This window comes from Mustelus asterias, chromosome 12 (assembly GCF_964213995.1).
Source record: "Mustelus asterias chromosome 12, sMusAst1.hap1.1, whole genome shotgun sequence".
Lineage (NCBI taxonomy): Eukaryota > Metazoa > Chordata > Chondrichthyes > Carcharhiniformes > Triakidae > Mustelus > Mustelus asterias.
The window spans coordinates 9,337,842-9,360,132 of record NC_135812.1 but is presented as its reverse complement, the minus strand read 5'-3'; the positions used below and the strand labels follow the sequence as shown (position 1 = coordinate 9,360,132).

The following is a 22,291-nucleotide window of genomic DNA, read 5'->3' as shown; positions in this document are numbered from 1 at the left end:
ACAGAACTTAAAATTGACACAGCAGAAACGAGAAGAGTCAACTCTAAGACTGACTTCCACTGTCAGTCCCTTTACTGAATTAATCTCAAAAACAAACTAAACAAAAACACACTAAAATCCAAATTATGTTTCAGCCATTATCTTGTTATTAAGTGTTTCTCGCAGTCTGTCTCCGACTTAGAAAAACAACCCTTGCAGCCTGCGGTTATGCTGTTGTTTGCCTACATTGTGTACCCTTTAGGAATGCAGTCAATTTGTAGCTAACCTTTAGTCTTCTGATTCAACTTATAGTCAAGACAGCAGAGTTAGTTGCATAGGCAGAAATATCTTAAAGTCTTTGCATGGACTGAAGCAAACATGGCTAAGCATACGTAGGATCTCTCTCATATTCTTTTTGTTAAAACCTGCAACCACTCACATAGTTGGGACAATAAACAAAAAGAAAATTGGTGATGAGTTTTCGATATTGTTTTGAGAAAAGATCCCAAGTAGAAGAGAAAAACATTTGATTTATTATTGTCACATGTATTAGTATGCAGTGAAAAGTATTGTTTCTTGCGTGCAATGCAGACAAAACATACTGTTCATAGAGAAAGTAATGAGAGTACAGAATGTAGTGTTACAGTCATAGTGAGCGTGTAGAGAAAGATCAACTTAGTGCAAGGTAGTTCCATTCAAATATCTGACAGCAGCAGGGAAGAAACTTGCTCCAGCAAAAACATACAATGACGTGACAAAGATTCTTGTTCTGTCCAAAGCCATTGATCACTGTGGAACGGTTCTGGTTCCACCGAAGGAATCAAGTGGAAGGTAAAAGCATTGCGCAGTTTGTGACAACCTTTAAAAAGGCTGGCGCAACATTGTGAGTTCAGTGAATCATTGGCAGATACTCTTCGAGACCATTTAATTTGTGGTCTCCAAAATGAGGCTATCCAAAGAAGGTTGTTCCCTGAACATGCTTTGATTTGAAAGACAGCAGTAGAAATTGCAGCATTGATGGAACTGGCTGCTAAAGAGGCTTCGCAATTTGGTGCAGGAAGGAAGATCCACAAGTTGGGAACTGCCCATAAGAAGTCAAAGCATGTCACAGATGTGTCAAAAAGGGCCATTCAGTGAGTGAATGCTGGAGCAAGGATAGTCAATGCAATAATTGTGGCAAAATGGAGGTCACATTGCAAAGGCTTGTTGGGCTAGTCCCGCTTCCCCTGAGATGAATATTCGGAAGAAGAACAAGTTGCATTCTGCAAAGAGTTTACAACTTGAAAGAAATAATTACAACAGTGAAGAAGAACATATCCATAAATGTGATGAGAAGCTCCAACTGAATTTCTTATCCACACAGAGTGAATCACATAGATTCTGGGTGATTCTGGTTAAGTGGACAACCTTTTAAGATGGAGGTTGATAGCGATGCTGCTGCATCTTTAATTCCTGAGACTACACACCAACAAAAGCTGAAACATCTTCCTTTAAAACCAGCTGATTTGATTTTAAGGGCATTCACGGAAGAGATTGTCCGTGATGTAACCTTTTAATGGCACAATGTTGAGTTGAGTGGACTAACAGCGGAGTTGCCTCTCCATGTGGTCCGTGGTAATTTTCCAGCTCTGTTTGGGAGATCATGGTTGGAGAAGGTAAAACGTAATTGGAGCGTGACAACCACTTGGTTGACATCAAAACAGACCTACCTTCCGGATAAATATAAGAGTGGATTCAAACTTGGCTCAATGAAGGGAGTTCAGGATAAAACCTAATAGTCAACCTCAAAGTTTTATAGTCATAATTCCTTTCTTCCGCTTGTAAATTATTTTTGCAGAAGTCAAAACAGCAGCAAGCATGTCACAGATGTGTCAAAATCGGCCGTGAAGCTAAATTTCCTATTTATGGTGATTTTAAAAACAACCATCAATCCAGTGTTGTGCGCTGATCAATATCCTCTTCCTTTAATTGTAGATTTGTTTGCTGGATTATCTGGTTGTTTCACAGCTTGGTATGGCTCCTGCTCTGCCCAAGACCGCAAGAAACTACAAACGGTCGTGAATGTAGCCCAGTCCATCACGCAAACCAGCCTCCCATCCATTGACTCTGTCTACACTTCCCACTGCCTTGGAAAAGCAGCCAAATAATTAAGGACACCACGCACCCCGGACACTCTCTCTTCCACCTTCTTCCGTCGAGAAAAAGATACCAAAGCCTGCGGACACATCCCAACCAACTCAAGAACAGCTTCTTCCCTGCTGCTGTCAGATGTTTGAATGGACTTACCCTGCATTAAGTTGATCTTTCTCTACACCCTCGCTATGACTGTAACACTGCATTCTGCACTCTCTCCTCTCCTTCTCTATGAGCGGTATGCGTTCAAGAAACGATGACTTTTCACTGTATACCAATACATGTGACAATAATAAATCAAATCAAATCAACTTGTTCTTCTTCTTGAAGGTACTCTGATTCTTCTTAATATTCTCCTCAGGGAAAGCTGGTCTCGTCCACAGGCTTTTGACCCATTTTGCTACAATTCTTGCATTGACTAGCCTTGTTCCAGCATTCACTCACTGACCTATTTTGGCACAGCTGTGATATGCTTGTTGCCATATGCAATTCACCCCAAGGTTAGTCAGTTACAATGAGTGGCTGGGCTACCCCCATTATAACTGACATGAAACCAGATGGTTTAAAAACAGTCATAAATCCGGTGTTGTGTGCTGATCAATATCCACATACTTTATTTGTAGATTTGTTTGCTGGGTTATCAGGTGGACAGAAATTCAGCAAGATTGATTTTTCCCAAGTGCATTTACAAACAAATGTAGCCACTGAATTACAACCATTGTTTACCATCGTCACTCATAAAGGTCTTTTTTGTTATTAAAGACTGCCTTTTGGAATGTTAAAGAAAATTTTTAAAGAACAACCTACATCGGGGTAAATCCACATAATATGACTTTATTTTGCGCTTACAATGACCATTGGGAATGATCAGAAGGACCGGCTCAAAGTTGTCCTGTTACTGCAGTCCTTTATACAGATCATATGAATATATTCAATTCTGTACAGATCTAATCACATTGCTCAATACAATGGATTTCCTACCTTGTTTACCCAATAGGTCTTTACCAGAATACAATTACACCCATAATTAAATTACTTATGTGATTGTAGCATTTTTGTTTCCCAGAGCATTCCCTTCTTTGTATGCCTTCATTTTATTTGAGTCATGCTATCCTCTCCAACCCCTGTCAAGCCATTCTAACCCATATTTTCTGAGTTAGCCCTTTATTTATATTCTACTTTATCAGGAATGACATCCAAAGCAGCCCCATTCCAAAGATCAGTGGATCAGATTTTAGCTGGTCTCTCTGATGTACAATGTTATCTGGATGATATTCTAATTACAGGGTCCAATGAACAAGAACACTTGAATAATTTAGAAGCAACATTGCAATGTCTTCAAGCACATGGTCTGTGTATCAAGAAAGGAAGGTGTAACTTTTTCCAGATCTCAGTCCAGTATTGGGGTCACATTATTGATAGTAAAGGACTATTAAAGCACCTAATAAAATGGAAACTATCTTAGAAGGAGCAAATCTGATGAATGTGATACAATTGAGGTCCATTCTCAGATTAGTAAATTATTATGGCAAATTTGTTCCTAATTATTTTATAGGCCTTACATATTCCAGATGTTCTTTTTCGTTGAATTCAAATTCCACCAACTGCCATGGCGGGATTCGAACCCAAGTCCCCAAAACATTAGCTGAGTTTCTGGATTAATAGGCTAACAATAATATCAGGAGGCCATCACCCCCTTGTGCAGGTGAAGTGGACGTGGTATGAGTTAAGGCATGTGCAGCAGAGTACAGGATGCCTTTGAGCTTAGGAGGGTAGAATGTGGGAGACCAGCCAGAGTGAGTTGGATTAGTCAGGTCTGAAGAAGTAACAATGACATGAGTAAGGGTTACAGCAGCAGGTGAGCTGCTATGATTCTAATAATGTGACGGAGTGAAATCAGGCAATGTGACAGAGGTGTAAATAGACAGTTATGGTCACAGCATACACATGTGGTCAGACGCTCAACTCAGACTCGAGTGTGACAAGAAGGTTGTGAACAGAGTGGTTTAGTCTCAGACTATTGCCACCGAGATGGATGGTGTCAGTAGCTAGAGATGGAGCTTAGAACCGGGACAGAAAACAATGGCTTCGGTGTTCTCATACTGAATTGGAGGAAAAAACCCAAGTTCATCAAATAACTGCAAACACAGCACTTCAACATAGAATCATAGAGGTTTACAGCATGGAAACAGGCCCTTCGGCCCAACTTGTCCATGCTGCCCCTTTTTTTTAAATCCCTAAGCTAGTCCCAATTGCCCGCGCTTGCCCATATCCCTCTATACCCATCTTACCCATGTAACTGTCTAAACGGTTTTTAAAAAACAAAATTGTTCCCACCTCTATGACTACCTCTGACAGCTTGTTCCAGACTTTCACCTGTGTGAAAAAAATTGTCCCTCTGGACCTTTTTGTATCTCTCCCCTCTCACCTTAAACCTACGCCCTCTAGTTTTAGACACCCCTACCTTTGGGAAAAGCTGTTGACTATCTACTTTATCTTTATAGACCTCTATAAGATCACCCCTAAGCCTTCTATGCTCCAGAGAAAAAGTCCCAGTCTATCCAACCTCTCCTTATAACTCAAACCATCAAGTCCTGGTAGCATCCTAGTAAATCTTTTCTGCGCTCTTTCTAGTTTAATAATATCCTTTCTATAATAGGGTGACCAGAACTGTACACAGTATTCCAAGTGTGGCCTTTCCAATGTCTTGTACAACTTCAACAAGACGTCCCAACTTCTGTATTCAATGTTCTGACCAATGAAACCAAGCATGCTGAATGCCTTCTTCACCACTCTATCCACCTGTGACTCCACTTTCAAGGAGCTATGAACCGGTATCCTAGATCTCTTTGTTCTATAACTCTCCCCAACGCCCTACCATTAACTGAGTAAATCCTGCCCTTGTTCAATCTACCAAAATGCATCACCTCGCATTTGTCTAAAATGTGAGTACAAAATACATAGACCATGGTACCATTTTAAAGGGGGTACAAGGGCCGAGAGACCTGGGGATGTTAAGGTGACAGGGTACATCCACGTCTGTCAATAAAGCAAATGTGATCCTTGCTTTATAAATAGAAGTTATAAATAGAAGCAGAGTTCAGAATCCAGGAAGTCATGCTGAACTTACATAAAACTCTAGATCATTCCCAGCTGAAGTATTGGGCAGAATCATGTGGAGGTGACTAATATCTTGACTGCTGACTACAGAGCCTGTGAGGCCCTACCCCTCCTATTTTTGGGAAGCCCCACTGCATTGTGTGAAACTCAGGGACTTCACACGTCTGGGGGGGACTTTTTACTGGGGTTAAAGATAGGGAAGGAGTCCTGCTCACCATTGGCTGCCATCCAGTCAGAGGCTGGTAGGTCTTCTGTACAGTAAGAAGTCTCACAACATCAGGTTAAAGTCCAACAGGTTTATTTGGTAGCACAAGCCACTAGCTTTTGGAGCGCTCCGAAAGCTGGTGGCTAGTGCTACCAAATATACCTGTTGGATGGTGTTGTGAGACTTCTTACTGTGTTTACCCCAGTCCAACGCCGGCATCTCCATATCAGGTCTTCTGTACTCAGCTGTTCCACTAGGTAAGTAGTGGTTGAAGCTGGTACAGCACCCACCCAATGCTCAGGTTGGAGGAGGGACCCAGGCACAGGTCACTGGTGTGAGGAACACTTGAGGACTCTGAGTCTATACTCGTTGGAGTTTAGAAGGATGAGGGGGGAACTTATTGAAACTTACAGGATACTGCGAGGCCTGGATAAAGTGGATGTGGAGAGGATGTTTCCACTAGTAGGAAAAACTAGAACCAGAGGGCACACCCTCAGGCTAAAGGGACGATCCTTTAAAACAGAGATGAGGAAGAATTTCTTCAGCCAGCGAGTGGTGAATCTGTGGAACTCTTTGCCACAGAAGGCTGTGAAGGCCAGGTCATTGAGTGTCTTTAAGACAGAGATAGATAGGTTCTTGATTAATAAGGGGATCAGGGGTTATGGGGAAAAGGCGGGAGAATGGGGATGAGAAAAATATCAGCCATGATTGAATGGCGGAGCAGACTCGACGGGCCGAGAGGCCTAATTCTGCTCCTATGTCTTATGGTCTTATGGTTGAGAGGGGCTTCATAAAGTGGGGGTTGAAGGGGATGTGGTTTGTGGAGGGTCAGGGTCAGTGTTTGACTCTCAGCAGAGCCATAGGCTTCCTTGCTGTGCCCCACACACAGAGAGCCTCCCGCCCACTGCAGGATGGTGGTGGCAGGATGAGGCCCTTAAGTAGGCCTTGGGAGAGGATAAGGAAATAGTTAATCGAATCGTCCCACGAACAAAGGACACACAATTAGACGCCTGAAGTTGAAGTTGTTCTCCACACAGCAGAGAACACTGAAAGAATATTTAATAGTGGTGCTCAAAACATGAAGTGTTTAAATGAAAAGAAGAAAGAGCAGTTTGCAATGGTTGAACTGTCAGTAAGCAGAGGAAAAAGTGATGAATGGCAACAAGAAACAGGCGTGATCTGAGGCAAATGTATTTTACGCAGAGATTTTGAATACACTGCCTAATAAGTTTAAATTTTTTTATTAGTGTCACAAGATTGGCCGTGATAAATTGACCCAGTGTCGGGGATTAGCAGTAAATATGTAGGGTGATGGGAATAGGGCCTGGGTGGCATTGTGGTCGGTGCAGACCCGATGGGCTGAACGGCCTCCTTCTGCACTGTAGGGATTCTATGATTCTATGAAGTAGGCTTACATTAACACTGCAATGAAGTTACTGTGAAAATTCCCTAGTTGCCACACTCCGGCGCCTGTTCGGGTAACACTGAGGGAGAATTTAGCACGGCCAATGCACCCTAACCAGCACGTCGTTCGGACTGTGGGAGAAAACCCACGCAGGCATGGAGAGAACGTACAGAATTCGCACAGACAGGAATCGAACCCAGATCCATTGCTAATGCAATCCATAAGGATAGGCAGCAACCCCTCCTCCGCCATCATTCTCAACACCGGTGTTCCACAAGGCAGTTCTCTCAGCCCCCTGACTATACTCCTTATACACCTTTGACGGTTCCCGAATCCTGCCTTTCCTGTCCTTCCTTTTCACAGGCCCACGTCTGTCCTGCACACCAATCAACTGCTCCTTAGAAGACTCCCCCATTCCAGATGTGGATTCATCCTCAAACAGCCTCTCCCAAACAACAGCCTGCCTAATCCATCCGTGGTTAGCCTTTCCCCAGTTTAGCACCCTCACCCTCGGACAACACTTGTCCTTTTCCATGAGTATCCGAAAACCTACGGAACTGTGGTCACTGTTCGCCACGTGTTCCCCCACATGTGACAATAATAAATCAAATCAAACCTCTGGGCCACCCATAGGATGGTAAATGCAGATTCAATAGTGGCCTTTAGAGGGGAACTGGGTGAAGGAGTGAAATATTACAAGGATACGGGGAAAGAAAGAGGGTGGCTGAGCTACTCTTTGAAACAACTGGTACAAATGCAATGTGCCACGTAGCCCCCTTCCAGCTGTACCCTGGTTCTATAATCATTCTGATTTCATATATTAGAAGAAAGAGAGTGAGCTACATTGCAAGTGTTTGGAAATGATGGAGGGGGGTTTATATAATTACAGCACACCAGGACTTGGTTCGAGGAAACATTGCATCAGCAAAACACAATCACTGGTCAGAAACATGTTATGCTAAAAGCATGCTGTAATTATCAGGATGGAACATACATTGCTCAGTGAGACTCCACTCCCTCAGTATCTGGCCATGAGCCAGCAAGGGTAGAACATCAAGTAAACACGATTAGTTAAATGTTACCAACTGCAATGGAAGTTATTACCATGGTAATTAGTATTTGATGATTGCAATGCAGAGTAGACAAGCAGCGGGCTGTAAAGGAAGGAGCTAATGAGTTGTGTGGGATCTTTCAGTATAAGGAGCTGTCGGTGATTCTGAAAGTCGTGTTGGAGATCCACGCGCACACACACACAGAAATGTATTTAAAGACCGTAACTATATCTCATATCAGAAGCAACTGATACAAGTGTTATTTCTCCGTCGAGGACAGAGATTGGAAGAATGAACAACTCAATGCAAGAAGCCTTCAACGATGTTGCTCAAACTCCCTTACTGAGGAAAATTAGGAGTTTGATACCTGTCAACTTCTGGAAGGAAGCAAAAGACCTTTTCCTATTGGCCGGGCCTGTGGTAAGTTCACCTTTCTGAAACATGTTCCTTTAAAAGTTCACGTGATCGAGAGAAAGAAAAGATTCCATGTGTGAGGGCAACGTTGTCAACGATCATTCCTCATTGGTAATCTTTCCTCCCATCCCACAGAACAGAGTAGATTCAGGAAGGATGTTCCCGATGGTGGGGGGAGTCCAGAACTAGGGGTCACAGTTTGAGGATAAGTGGGTAAACCTTTTAGAACTGAGGTGAGGAGAAATTTCTTCACCCAGAGGGTCGTGAATGTGTGGAATTCACTACCACAGAAAGTAGTTGAGGCCAAAACATTGTCTGATTTCAAGAAGAAATTAGATATAGCTCTTGGGGCTAAAGGGATCAAGGGATATGGGAGGAAGTGGTGGTGGGGGGGGGGGGGGGGGTAAGGATATTGAATTGAAGCCATGATCAAAATGAATGGCAGAGCAAGCTCGAAGGGCTGAATGGCCTACTCCTGCTTCTAGTTTCTATGTTGTCCACTCCCATTAAAATAAACCTGTCGAATATAATGGTCAAAGAATGAGAGGAAAGAACAAAAAACACTTGCTAAAACCTCTTCAATTTGTAGACAGATATTGAAAGATGAATAAATTGGGATTTATTTATTTGCCTCAGTTACCTCACAATCACGTTGTGCCAATTACTAGGGGATTTTCACAGTAACTTCATTGTAATGTGAATGTCAGTCTACTTGAGACTAATAAATAAACTTCACTTTGAACTTTACTTTAAATGATCTGTAAGGAATGTTTTCATCCTTCAGGAATTCATCCCAACTTGCTGCGGAATTTTCAATTGGCTCTCTCTTCCAGGGAACCACCATTCTTTGATTGGTTATCTGGTCTGCCTCTTTTCCCCCTCCTGCTTAAACATTTGGATAGGACGAGTCCATTCGGCCCCTTGAGCCTATTCAAAGAATCCCTGCAGTACAGAAGGAGGCCATTCAGCCCTTCGAACCCGCACCGACAGCAATCCCACCCATCCCCGTAACTCCATGTATTTAGCCTCCTGATCTCTCTGACACGAAGGGGCAATTTAGCATGACCAATGCACCTAACCCGCACATCTTTGGAGTGTAGGAGGAAACCGGAGCACCCAGAGAAAACCCACGCAGACACGGGGAGAACATGCAAACTCCACACAGATAGTAACCCAAGCCGGGAATCGAACCCAGGTCCCTGGCGTTGTGAGGCAGCAGTGCTCACCACTGTGCCACGATTCCACCATTTAATTCGAACATCAATGGCCCATATCTTCACTCCCATCCACCCATATCTGACTACGTAACCATTAATACCCGAGCTTTTAACACCATTCGGACTCTAGCTACCCTGAACTGTCTCATTGTCCAATCATCCAAAAGGGGGACCATCGCTAATCCTCAACACAAAAAAACCTAAAACACAACAAATTAATTTTCCACCAAAGCAAATGTAAAAATCCAATTTCTTTTTCCATTTACACAAGGGTGTTCAGAATGATTCTTTTAAAAAGGTATTTTAAACCATACAGAACTCAGTAGGATTTAAATTTTATTTATTAGTCACAAGTGGGCTTACATTCACACTGCATTGAAGGGACTGTGAAAATCCCCTAGTCGCCACACTCCGGCGCCTGTTCGGGTACACTGAGGGAGAATTTAGCATGGCCAATGCACCTAACCAGCATATATTTGGACTGTGAGAGGAAACCGGAGCACCCGGAGGAGACCCACGCAGACACGGAGAGAACGTGCAGACTCCGCACAGACAGTGACCCAAGCCAGGACTTGAACCCAAGTCCCTGGTGCTGTGAGGCAGCAGTGCTAACCATTGTGTCACTGTGCTGCCCAGTTAAAAAGTTAAAGTTAAAGTTTATTTATTAGTAAGGCTTACTTAACACTACAATGAAGTTACTGTGAAATTCCCCTGGTCACCACAGTGCGGTGCCTGTTCGGGTCAATGCACCCTAACCAGCACTTCTTTCAGACTGTGGGAGGAAACCGGAGAACCCGGAGGAAACCCACGCAGACATGGGGAGAATGTACAGACTCCGCACAGACAGTGACCCAAGCCGGGAATCGAACCCGGGTCCCTGGTGCTGTGAAGTAGCGGTGCTACCGTGCCAGCCCTTGCTGTTTAGCTGCACACAATCCTGCATGTGTCATCAAATGTCGTCCTGTCTCCCTCTTCCAATACCTTTATGACTGATTGATAAAGGTGTTCAAAGAAGGTAAGGATAAATATTTTATTTTAAACGCCCCGTGATTTTTCTGCTGGGTTTTGCTGGCAGCTGTGTTCGGGAATCAAACTTTTATTCCAGAAGATTCCTGCAGGGCTAACTTTCACAGCATTGCTTACGTATTGTTGACTGCTTCACTGGGCATTACAGTTTCTGCAGTAGGCAATACCTGCCTTAGAGCAGCATGGAGTGGGCCGTGCTAAACCATACTGCAAGCTTTGCATGAATATCCAACTGGCTATTGAAGCAATAACTCCACTTACCAATATCCAGACCTGTTTATATTTTTAATATTAAGTCAGAGCTAACAGAATTAAAAATTAGTCATTAAGGCCAAAGCATTAAATTACCACAGAGAGTCATCGAGGCTAAAACATTGAGGGTGGAATTTTACCCGCCTGCCGTAGGAATCATAGTGGGCGGGGGGGCGGACCGCGCAAATGCCCATTGATCTTGGGTAGGATTTTCCGGTCTTGGGAGGGAGTGCGGCTGGAAAATCCCACCCTGTTTTTAAGAGGCAGTTAGGTAAAGCGCTTGAGGGGAAGTGGGTCAAAGGATATTTGCGGGGAAGGCAGGATCAGGCTATTGAGTTGGGTGACCAGCCATGATCATAATGAATGGCAAAGCGAGCCGAAGGGCTGAATGGCCTCCTCCTGCTCCTATTTACTATGCTTCTGTGTTAAAGCTGTGGTGATTACGTGTGTGTGTGTGTGTATTAGACACGGCTTGGTGTCGGTCAGGAACCCCACTCTGACAGGGAGCTGACAAGGTGCAGGATTCGCTGCTCTCTGCTTTCTCACGGGCCCTCTTCTTGGCCAGCGGTTCTTGTCTCTTCCAACGTCCCTCCACCAAACCATCAGCCACCTTCGACAACCACCCCACCCCTAACCCCCTCCTCTCTAACCCCCACCCTCCCCCCCAAAAACAAAATCAGCTTCCCAAGGGCCTGACCATCAGCGACTGTCTCCCAGTTGTCGAAGTCTGCCATCTTCATTTCTTGCTCGCAGGTGTCCATGTAGCAGAGATATGGATGCCCAGGATGTTATGACCCATTGGCCAGCACACTGTACAGAAGGCCTTTGGGTATATGGGTGTCATCCATCTGATGAATGTGGTGAAGGCAGTTCAGGTGTTAGCAATGTGTACACTCCAGGACTTCTGAGCTGATCACTTTGTTGTGCCAAGGGACATCAAGGAGCCTGTCAATCTTGTTCACGCCCCAAAGCTGTGGAGAATTGTGCTGATGATGCAGGCTTGACAGACTCGCACTTTGAGGTTCTCAGTCAGGTTGCCGTTGGTTACACACCCTCTCACTCAACTTGGACATAATGGGTGGGATTTCACAGCCTCGTTTGTCCCAAAACCGTAAAAAATCCCATCCGAGGTAAATGGACCTTCCCATTGTCCACTCCCTGCCCGCTCCAATTCCCGTGGTGGGCGGAGCAGTAAGATTCTGGCCAGTGGCCGAATTTTCCCACCCCACCTGCTACGATTCCCAACAGAAAATTTGGTGGATCATGCAAAGGCCCGTAGACCTTGGGTGGGAATTTCCTGCCTTGGGGCCAGCATGGCTGGAAAATCCCACCCAACAGCTCCACCTGAAGCCTCAACAACCAGTGGCAGATTGTTGGTGATTGTGGAGCTGAGCTATGTGAAGCTATCAACAACCCCCAGGGTCACAATGTCAGCGAGATAGATGGCAGCATGCCAGCATTCTGACCATGACGTTTGCCTCCCTGATTGAGATAGAGGGCCACCTTCAGCGGCAAATGGACAGACTTGCTCAAGCCTGCAAAGAGTTTTGTTTGAGTGTCAAGAAGGCAAAATGTCATGGCCCAGGATTATGCCATTCTGCCAACTACTTGTTACGTTCAAAGGCAGTTGATAAGGAAAGGTTGTTGCTACTTTTTATACAGGTTTCCAGGTTTAAGTAGACACGTTCTTTGTTGTTGCATCGAATTCCTTTTAAACAAACCTAAAGATAACCAACACAGGAGGAGACATCAAAAACCTCGAAAGGACACAGTAAGAAGTCTCACAACACCAGGGTAAAGTCCAACAGTTTTATTTGGAATCACGAGCTTTCAGAGCACTGCTCCTTCCTCAGCTGAGTGGAGGAAAAGGGTAGGAGAGATGAGGAGGTAAATCAGGAACTACAAAGGAAGATAGGAATTAGGAGCAGAAATCAGCAAATTCAGCCCTTCGAGCCTGCTCCGGCCATTCAATCAGATCATGGCTGATCTCTCCCTGGTCTCAAATCCACCTCCCCACCTGTTCCCCATATCCCTTTAACTAATTTTTAAAATTAGAGATATATCTATCTCCCTCTTGAAACCATTCAATGAATCAGACTCCACCGCGCTCTGGGGCAGCGAGTTCCATAAATTCACCACCCTCTGCGAGAAGTAGTTCCTGCTCATTTCAATTTTAAATCTACCGCCTCGCAACCGATACCTGTGACCTCTTGTTCCAGATTTCCCCACACGGGGGAAACATTTAGTCTACATTTACTTTATCAATCCCTTTTAGAATTTGATATACCTCGATCAGATCCCCCTCATCCTTCTAAACTCCAGCGAGTACAAGCCCAAACTGTTTGATCTCTCCTCATACGTCAACCCTTTCATCCCCAGAATCTTGGTGAATGATAACAAACGTAGGTTTATACAGCAATTATTGGCAGGTAGAAAGTAAGGGGTGGCACAGTTTGATTTTCTGGACAATATGGAAATGGTGTCACAAGTCTAGTTTGGTGCAGTTTTAAAATTTATTTTTTATTTATTCGTTCATGGGAAGTGGGCGTCGCTGGCTAGGCCAGCATTTATTGCCCATCCCTAATTGCCCTTGCGAAGGTGGTGGTGAGCCGTCTTCTTGAATCCCCTGCAGTCCGTTGGTGTAGGTACACCCACAATGCTGTTAGGGATGGAGTACCAGGATTTTGACCGAGCGACAGTGATGGAACAGCGATGTATTTCCAAGTTGTACAGAGTGTTGGTTAGTCTGGAGAACTGTGGGCAGTTTGAGTCACCTCACAATAGGAAGGGTGTGATTGCATTCCAGGGGGTACAGAGGAGATTCACCAGGATGTTGCCCGGGATGGAACATTTGAGCTATAAGGAGAGACTGGATAGGCTTGGATTGTTTCTTTGGAGCAGAGATGGCTAAGGCATGATAGAGGTGTGTAAGATCATGAGGGGGATGGACAGGGTGAGGAGGGAGCAGCTGTTCCCCTTGGTTGAGGGGTAAATCACAAGGGGGCATAGTTTTAGGGTGAGGGGCAGGAAATTCAGAGGGGATTTAAGAAATCCTTTTTCACTCAGAGAGTGGTGGAACTCTGGAATGCGCTGCCTGGGAAGGTAGTGGAGGCAGGAAACCTTATAACCTTTAAAAAATATTTGGATGAGCACTTGAAATATAACATTCAAGGAAATGGGACAATTGCAGGAAAATTGAATTAGTGCAACTTTAATGGTAGTTATCGTTGTTGCAGATTTGATGGGCCAAAGGGCCTTTCCTGTCCTGTACAACTCTATAGCCAATATTTTACCGCCCCGACCACCACGGGAATCGGAGCGGGGGGGGGGGGGGGGGGGGGGGTGGAGGGGTGGGTGCTGACAATGGAAAGGTTCATTGACCGCAGGCGGGATTTTACAGTTTCAGGACGTAAAATCTCATCCTATGACTCTGTGACCAAGTCAGGTTGGTGAGTGAGGTGGCAGAGAAACTTTCAGGTGGTGGTGTTCCTAAGTATCAGCTGCCCCTGTCTTTCTTGATGGTAGAGGTCACGGGTTTGGAAGGAGCTGTTGAAAGAATCTTGATGAGTTATCATTGAATCGTACAGTGCAGAGGGAGGCCATTCGGCCCATCAAGTCTGCACCAACCACAATCCCACCCAGGCCCTATCCCCATAACCCCATGCATTTATCCTAACTGGCCCCCCTGACACTAAGGGTCAAATTGGCATGGCCAATCCACCTAACCCGCACATTGTTGGAGTGTGGGAGGAAACCGGAGCACCCGGAGGGAAACCCATGCAGACACGGGGAGAATGTGCAAACTCCACACAGTCAGTGACCCAAGCCGGGATTTGAACCCAGGACCCTGGTGCTGTGAGTCAGCAGTGCTAACCCACTGTGCCACCCTACTGCCGTCATGTGCCGTCACTGCAGTGCATTGTGTAGACCGTAGACGCGTCGGTGGCGGAGGGAGTGAATGTTGCCCTCTCTTGCCAGAAAATAAACTCTCCTTGAAAGCCGTCATTTACAGTCACAGCTACTGATACAGTTTGGTTGCAAGATTCAGGACGCAGTATCTAAAAAAAGATAAGCTTAAAGCAGCAGTTTCCAGGAGGTTTTGGACAAGTCCCAATGAAAAATGTGTAGAACAGCTGCGCTCCCCCATATCACTGTCTTCCTAAAGTTGTTTGGGAAGGCAACTTGGTCGATCGATCACATTTGTAACTCTGCTGTCTCGCACTAAAGTAAAAGTCAAAAGGTAATTCAAACACGTCAGACTGCACCGTCAAAACTGCAAGCCAAAAGAATTTGATTTTGAACAACTTTAATTAATTGTGGCAGCCCTTCCTCCTTCTCCTCCTCCTCTCCAAAGGGTGCCACCCTGCCACCCAGCCCCAGGTTAATTGTTTGATTTGATTTGATTTATTATTGTCACACGTATTAACACACAGTGAAAAGTATTGTTTCTTGTGCGCTATCCAGACAAAGCATACCGTTCATAGAGAAGGAAAGGAGAGAGTGCAGAATGTAGTGTTACAGTCATAGCTAGGGTGTAGGGAAAGATCAACTTAATGTAAAGTACGTCCGTTCAAAAGTCTGACAGCAGCAGGGAAGAAGCTGTTCTTGAGTCGGTTGGTACGTGACCTCAGACTTTTGTATCTTTTTCCCAAAGGAAGAAGGTGGAAGAGAGAATGTCCGGGGTGCGTGGGGTCCTTAATTGTGCTGGCTGCTTTGCCGAGGCAGCGGGAAGTGTAGACAGAGTCAATGGATGGGAGGCTGGTTTGCGTGATGGATTGGGCTACATTCACGACCTTTTGTAGTTCCTACAAAATACACCTCGGCCTTGCATTTACCCATCCGGGCCACTGGAGGAGATGGCGGCTGTTTGTTCAGGGAGGAGAAGCAAGTGTCTGGTTCTATGTTTTGGATTGGCTGAGGTGGTCGAAGAACACCTTATTGTGAGAGAGCAGGAGAGTATCAATGAACGGGCATAACTCAGCTGGCTATTATATATGAGGTCTGATAGCGAGACCAATAAAAGACCACGAGGTAAGTGGAAATAAACTCAAATCGTTTATTGACACATCTATTCTCTTGCACAGTCATAGAGTCACAGAATCCCTACAGTGTAGAGGTGGCCATGCAGCCCATAAAGCATGCACTGTCAAGCAGGGGCGGCACAATGGCACAGTGGGTTGGCACAGTGGCACAGTGGGTTAGCACTGCTGCCTCACAACGCCAGGGTCCCGGGTTCAATTCCCTGTTGGGTCACTGTCTGTGTGGAGTTTGCACATTCTCTCCGTGTCTGTGTGGGTTTCCTCCGGGTGCTCCGGTTTCCTCCCACACTGCATAAAAGATGTGCAGATTAGGTGGATTGGCCATGCTAAATTGACCCTAGTGTCAGGGGGATTACTAGGGTAAATATGTGGGATTACAGCAATAGGGTGGGATTGTGGTCGGTGCAGACCCGATGGGCCGAATGGCCTCCTTCTGCACTGTAGGGATTCTATGATTCTATGACAACAATTCCACCCTATTCCCGTAATCCGGCATATCTGTGTCCTACTACACTGAGAAATGTTACAATCTTCAGGTCATCCGGTACTGGATTTGTTTGGAGATAATATTGAAACCTTTCATTGCTATGAGTTCCAAGTCTCACAATCCTCATCAAATACATCCACGGCGTTATCTTTTCCCGTCATTTTTGGTTACCAGTTCCTGGGTTTTATACTTTCTTCAGTTTTGCCCTTCTCCCTCACGCCATGCGAGAGAATCCCTGAACTCACAAGGCCACAGCTTCCCTTTTCCTGGTAATTTTCCTTTCCTCCGAATAGTAGCTTCTCTTTAAGATCCCGCAGGCATTTTGTTTCTGTCGTCGGAATTTTACCGGCACTCCCGCCCCCGGAATCGGAGTGGGCGAGGCTCGCAGAACGGCATTCTCCGTTGGCCTGGGGCGGGATCTTACGAGCCTCGGGCGGGCCAGGCGGTAAAATTCCGGCATGTGAGTCTCTGTTCCCGCAGCCCGTTTCAGTTCGTCACGTGCGCGGTCTCCACAGCTTGGCAATCTACCCATTTTATTGAACGGTAAGTAAAGTTTCTTGCTTACTCACTTTTCTGAACTTTTTTGTAGTGCATTGGGGGCTCCTTTTTCTTGCCTTTCTTCGACTTTTCAATCAAAGCGCAGGGTTTTTTTCTTCTAATCCAGTCGAAAATTTCCTTTTCTCTCTCTGATCCTCGTCGCCAGTTTTGTCTCTCTTACACATAGACCGGGAATTACAGCAAAGAGAAAAGTGTTGAGGTGCCACACCATTGGGTTTCCGTTAAACACGATGCAGGTTTAGTCAGGAGATGTTCCTTGTTCCAGGCTCAAGACGAGAGAGACCCCAAAGCCCATGTATCCCTCTGCCTCGGAAGCTACTCAGTTCAAGGGTAATTAGAGCAGCCCACCTCCCCTGAACGAATACAGTCATAGAGGTTTACAGCACGGAAACAGGCCCTTCAGCCCAACTTGTCCATGCCGTACAGTTTTTACCACTAAGCTAGTCCCAATTGCCCACGTTTGGCCCATATCCCTCCATACCCACCTTACCCATGGAACTGTCTAAACGCTTTTTAAAAGATAAAATTGTACCCGCCTCTACTACTGCCTCTGGCAGCTCATTCCAGACACTCACCACCCTCTGTGTGAAAACGTTGCCCCTATGGACCCTTTTATATCTCTCCCCGCTGCACTCACCTGATGAAGGGGCAGTGCTCCGAAAGCTCGTGCGACCAAATAAACCTGTTGGACTTTAACCAGGTGTTGTGAGACTACTTACTGTGCCCACCCCAGTCAACGCCGGCAACTCCACATCATGCATGTAGAGATTCTATGATGACTCCCATGGCAAGCAGGACGATAAAGCTCCGACCGCTACGTTTTACATTTTTGTTAAAGAAAGCAGCAGCAGTCAATTTTCAATGATTTTTCTAATGTTTTTTAATTACTTTTCCTTTTATTTGCAGGTTCTGTCCCAGCTGATGGTCTTTTTGATAGGTATTGTCAGCTCCATATTCTGTGGCCATTTGGGGAAGGTTGAGTTAGATGCTGTCTGCCTGGCTACTGCTGTAAGTACGCTCAAAATTAGATTCGACCTATTATAATGCCCCAGTCAGCAAAATAAAGTCACACGTAGGCCAGACCGGGTAAGGACGGCAGATTTCCTTCCCTAAAGGGACTTTAGTGAATCAGATGGGTTTTTACAACAATCAATGATAGTTTCATAGAATCGTAGAATCCCTACAGTGCAGAAAGAGGCCATTCGGCCCATCGAGTCTGCACCGACAACAATCCCACCCAAGCCCTATCCCTGTAACCCCATGGATTTACCCCGCTAGTCACCCTGACATTAAGGAGCAATTTAGCATGGCCGATCAACATAACCCGCACATCTTTGACGTATGGGAGGAATCATCAAATTCCTACAGTGCAGAAGGAGGCCATTCGGCCCATCGAGCCTGCACTGATAACAATCCCACCCAAGCCCTATCCCCATATGTTTACCCTGCTAAACCCCCTGACACTAAGGGGCAATTTAGCATAGCCAATCCACCTGACCAGCACGTCTTTCGGACTGTGGGAGGAAACCAGAGCACGCGGAGGAAACCCACGCAGACACGGGGAGAACGTGCAAACTCCACACAATGACCCAAGCCGGGAATTGAACCCAGGTCCCTGGCGCTGTGAGACAGCAGTGTTAACACTGTGCCGCCGTGCTGCCGTTCCATGGTCATCATTACTGAGACTAGTTTTCAATTCCAGATTAATTAATTGGATTTAAAATCCACCAATTGTCGTGGTGGGATTTGAATCCATGTCCCCACAGCATTAACCTTGGCCTCTGAATTGCCAGCCCAGTGACATAACAACTAAGATATGCTCTGGGGATACGAGTTCAAATCCCGCCACGGTAGCTCGGAAATTTTAACTCAATTAATAAATCTGGAGTAGAATGTGGTAGCAATCATGAAACTACCAGATTCTCCTAAAAAGAATCTAGTTCAGTCCCTCTTCCCCCCACCCTATCTGTGTAGCCCTGTCCTTTTGCTATGGCTAATCTCCCAGCCTGTACATCTCTTGACACCAAGGGGCAATTTAGCATGGACAAAATATCTAACCTGCATGTCTTTAGACTGTGGGAGGAAACCGGAGCACCCGGAAGAAACCCACACAGACACGGGGAGAACGTGCAAACTCCACACAGACAGTGACCCGAGGCCGGAATCGAACCCGGGTCCCCCTGGCACTGTGAGGCAGCAGTGCTAGCCCACTGTGCCACCGTGCCGACCCATCATGTTTTACGTTCAAGTTACAAGCAAATGACGTCTGTATTTGCTGTTGATTCCTGTGACTCCTACATTGGTCATACATTAAGCAGCAAATAATAAAACAGTATTTACAATTGGATTATTAAATGCTTCCTTCATTACTCCTGCACAGGTGATAAATGTGTCAGGAATCTCCGTAGGTGCGGGATTAGCCTCAGCGTGTGACACACTCATATCGCAGGTAGGTGCAGACCATCATCCTTCTATAACCTATTGGGAATGCTATTTTGTTACAGTAGCATAAATCTTTTAACATCAGTGCTTAATAAATCCATTGCTCATTTATCATAAGTTGTGGATTTCAGTTGCAGCGACTGCGGGAATGCTGTATTCACCGTTGGGTTCCCATTCCTGATTAATGTCCAGCGACGGAGCGCCAAATGGAGAGTATGAGCATTGAGTGGAATTTTTTTATTCATTCGTGGGACACGGGCGTCGCTGGCTGACCAGCATTTATTGCCCATCCCTAGTTGCCTGAGGGCAGTTGAGAATCAACCACATTGCTGTGGCTCTGGAGTCACATGTAGGCCAGACCAGGTAAGGACGGCAGATTTCCCTCATCTAAAGGACATTAGTGAACCAGATGGGTTTTTCCGACAATCGACAATGGTTTCATGGTCATCAGTAGATTCTTAATTCCAGATATTTTTTATTGAATTCAAATTCCACCATCTGCTGTTGTGGGATTCGAACCCGGGTCCCCAGAACATTAGTTGAACTTCTGGATTAATAGTCTAGCAATAATGCTACTAGGCGATCGCCACTGCTATAGTTTGCAGACCCTCTTCCACTATTTGAAGGAGGCCTGAGTGTGTGAACCGGGGGCCAAATTTATCCCTTAATCATCATTGCTGAAAGAGATTGAACTGATTTGATTTGATTTATTATTGTCACATGTATTGGGATACAGTGAAAAGTATTGTTCCTTGTTCGCTATACAGACAAAGCATACTGTACATAGAGTACATAGGGGAGAAGGAAAGGAGAGAGTGCAGAATGTAGTGTTACAGTCATAGCTAGGGTGTAGAGAAAGATCAATTTAGTGCGAGGTAGGTCCATTCAAAAGTCTTATGGCAGCAGGGAAGAAGCTGTTCTTGAGTTGGTTGGTATGTGACCTCAGACTTGCGTATCTTTTTCCCGACGGAAGCAGATGAAAGAGAGTGGCCGGAATTTATTCCGGGGTGGGCGAGGCTCACAGAACGGAATTCTCCGTTGGCCTCAGGCGGGATTTTACGAACTTCGCCTGAGTGAGGTAATAAAATTCCGGCCAGTATGTCCGGGATGCGTGGGGTCCTCGATTATGCTGGCTGCTTTTCTGAGGCAGCGGGAAGTGTAGACAGAGATCCCATGTGGGGGCAGCGATGGCCCAGTGGTATTATCGCTAGACTATTAATCCAGAAACTCAGCTAATGTTCTGGGGACCCGGGTTCGAATCCCGTCACGGCAGATGGCGGAACTTGAATTGAATAAAAAATATCTGGAATTAAGAATCTACTGACGACCATGAAACCATTGTCAATTGTCGGAAAAAATCGATCTGGTTCACTATTGTCCTTTAGGGAAGGAAATCTGCTGTCCTTACCTGGTCTGGCCCAAATGTGACTCCAGCAATGTGGTTGACTCTCAACTGCCCTCGGGCCACTAGGGATGGGTAATAAATGCTGGCCCAGCCAGCGACGCCCATGTCCCATGAATGAATAAAAATAAGTCAATGGATGGGAGGCTGGTTTGCGTGATGGAGTGGGCTTCATTCACGACCCTTTGTAGTTTCTTGCAGTCTTGGTTGGTCAGTCACCTACACCTGACACCCCTTGTGATCAGTAGCCTGCCGAGACTAGTGGGGCAATTCTAACCAGGGACACGGACAGGATTTAATGTATTGCTAATTTTAGTGCCCATCTGATTTTAAAATCAGCATTTAGGTGGGGGAAGAAAGACTGGATAGGGTGTGAGACCACCACAGCCTATGAGTTTCTCAATGAATGTGTTCACTTAAAATTGCACCCTTAATGGCTGGAAAGATAGAAAGGTTTGCGATTGTACAACATATTTTATGACCAAAGAATGTCCCAAAGTCCTTTGTGGCCAATGAAGCACTTTTGAATTGTCCTCACTATCGGAATACAGGAAATGCAGCAACCAATTTGAACACAGCCAGCTCCCACAAACAGCAATGTAATCACAGTCAGATAATCCGTTTTTGCGATTTGAATTGAAATATAAATATTGGCCATGGTGATAGGCAGATATCTCCGACCCCTCTTCAAATCAAATCAAATCAAAAAATAGTGTCGGTGGGATCCTTTATATCCACCTGAGGCGGGGGGGGGGGGGAGGCGATAGGGCCTTAAGTCAACATCTCATATCTCATCTGAAGGACAGCACCCCCAGCCGCACAGCACTCCCGCAGTACTGCACTGGAGTGTCAGCTGGGATTTTTGTCCTCAAGCGGGACTTGAACCTGGAACCTTCTAGTCTCACGCAGGCAGAGTGGCCAATGGGGGGAGGCGTTGGATGGCATCAAACTCTTAGTGGCAGTCAGGACTGTCAGGAACGGGGTGGAGAAAAGGGGACAGGTTGTTTGAAAAGAAGAGTTTCTGTGCTGGAACCATGTACTTTAGACTGGCTGGACATTGAGTGGAGTTGTCCAGTTGTTCCCACTTTAAAAGGCCCTGCCTAAGTTTCTAAGAATTTGTCCCAGTTGTTTTGTTAAATGTTAGTCCCTCCAGCCCTTCCCCTTCACACCCACTCTTCACATCAACATAATGCCACCATGTCAACATAATGCCAACTCGTACCCACACCGCATGATCAATATACATAACTTGCTAGGCCCATGGACAATTTTGTTCAGTGAATTTAAAATTATGTCAGCAGAAAAAGCAAAAGGTGATGGTTACTTCATTGGTGGGAGGCAGTGAGTGAGGATCAATCCTTTTTCTTAATGCACTAACTATGTTAGGGGTTGTGGGTTTTAGCAGAAAAAGGAAAGACTTGGTTTGCACACGTAGATTCAAAGCAAACACCTAACGGGTTTTATTGAGGAGCTGCTCTGCATCAAGCACAAAACTGAAAGTTAAACAGCAGACTGAGCATTCTATGCTATAAATCATAGAATCCCTACAGTGCAAGATGA

At 45.5% G+C, this 22,291-nt stretch overlaps 2 protein-coding genes across 7 annotated transcripts in view; both read left to right on the top strand.

Annotated features, from left to right (window-relative positions):
- The window catches only part of LOC144501229 (multidrug and toxin extrusion protein 1-like), a 62,262-nt gene extending 59,435 nt beyond the window's left edge, over nt 1-2,827 (top strand). For both annotated transcript variants that reach the window (XM_078224686.1, XM_078224689.1), the window contains one exon: nt 1,954-2,827. In XM_078224686.1, coding sequence (XP_078080812.1) covers nt 1,954-2,126 — 173 coding nt within the window. In that variant the 3' untranslated portion in view covers nt 2,127-2,827. The remainder of the gene's footprint in view (nt 1-1,953) is intronic.
- Nucleotides 2,828-7,956: 5,129 nt separating this feature from the next.
- LOC144501228 (multidrug and toxin extrusion protein 1-like) overlaps nt 7,957-22,291 on the top strand; it is a 58,052-nt gene continuing 43,717 nt past the window's right edge. For 2 of the 5 annotated variants that reach the window (XM_078224684.1, XM_078224682.1), the window contains exons 1-4: nt 7,957-8,314; nt 15,458-15,834; nt 17,794-17,895; nt 19,268-19,336. In XM_078224684.1, coding sequence (XP_078080810.1) covers nt 17,809-17,895; nt 19,268-19,336 — 156 coding nt within the window. In that variant the 5' untranslated portion in view covers nt 7,957-8,314; nt 15,458-15,834; nt 17,794-17,808. The remainder of the gene's footprint in view (nt 8,315-15,457; nt 15,835-17,793; nt 17,896-19,267; nt 19,337-22,291) is intronic. The other 3 variants (XM_078224683.1, XM_078224680.1, XM_078224681.1) reach the window with 2 other exon arrangements.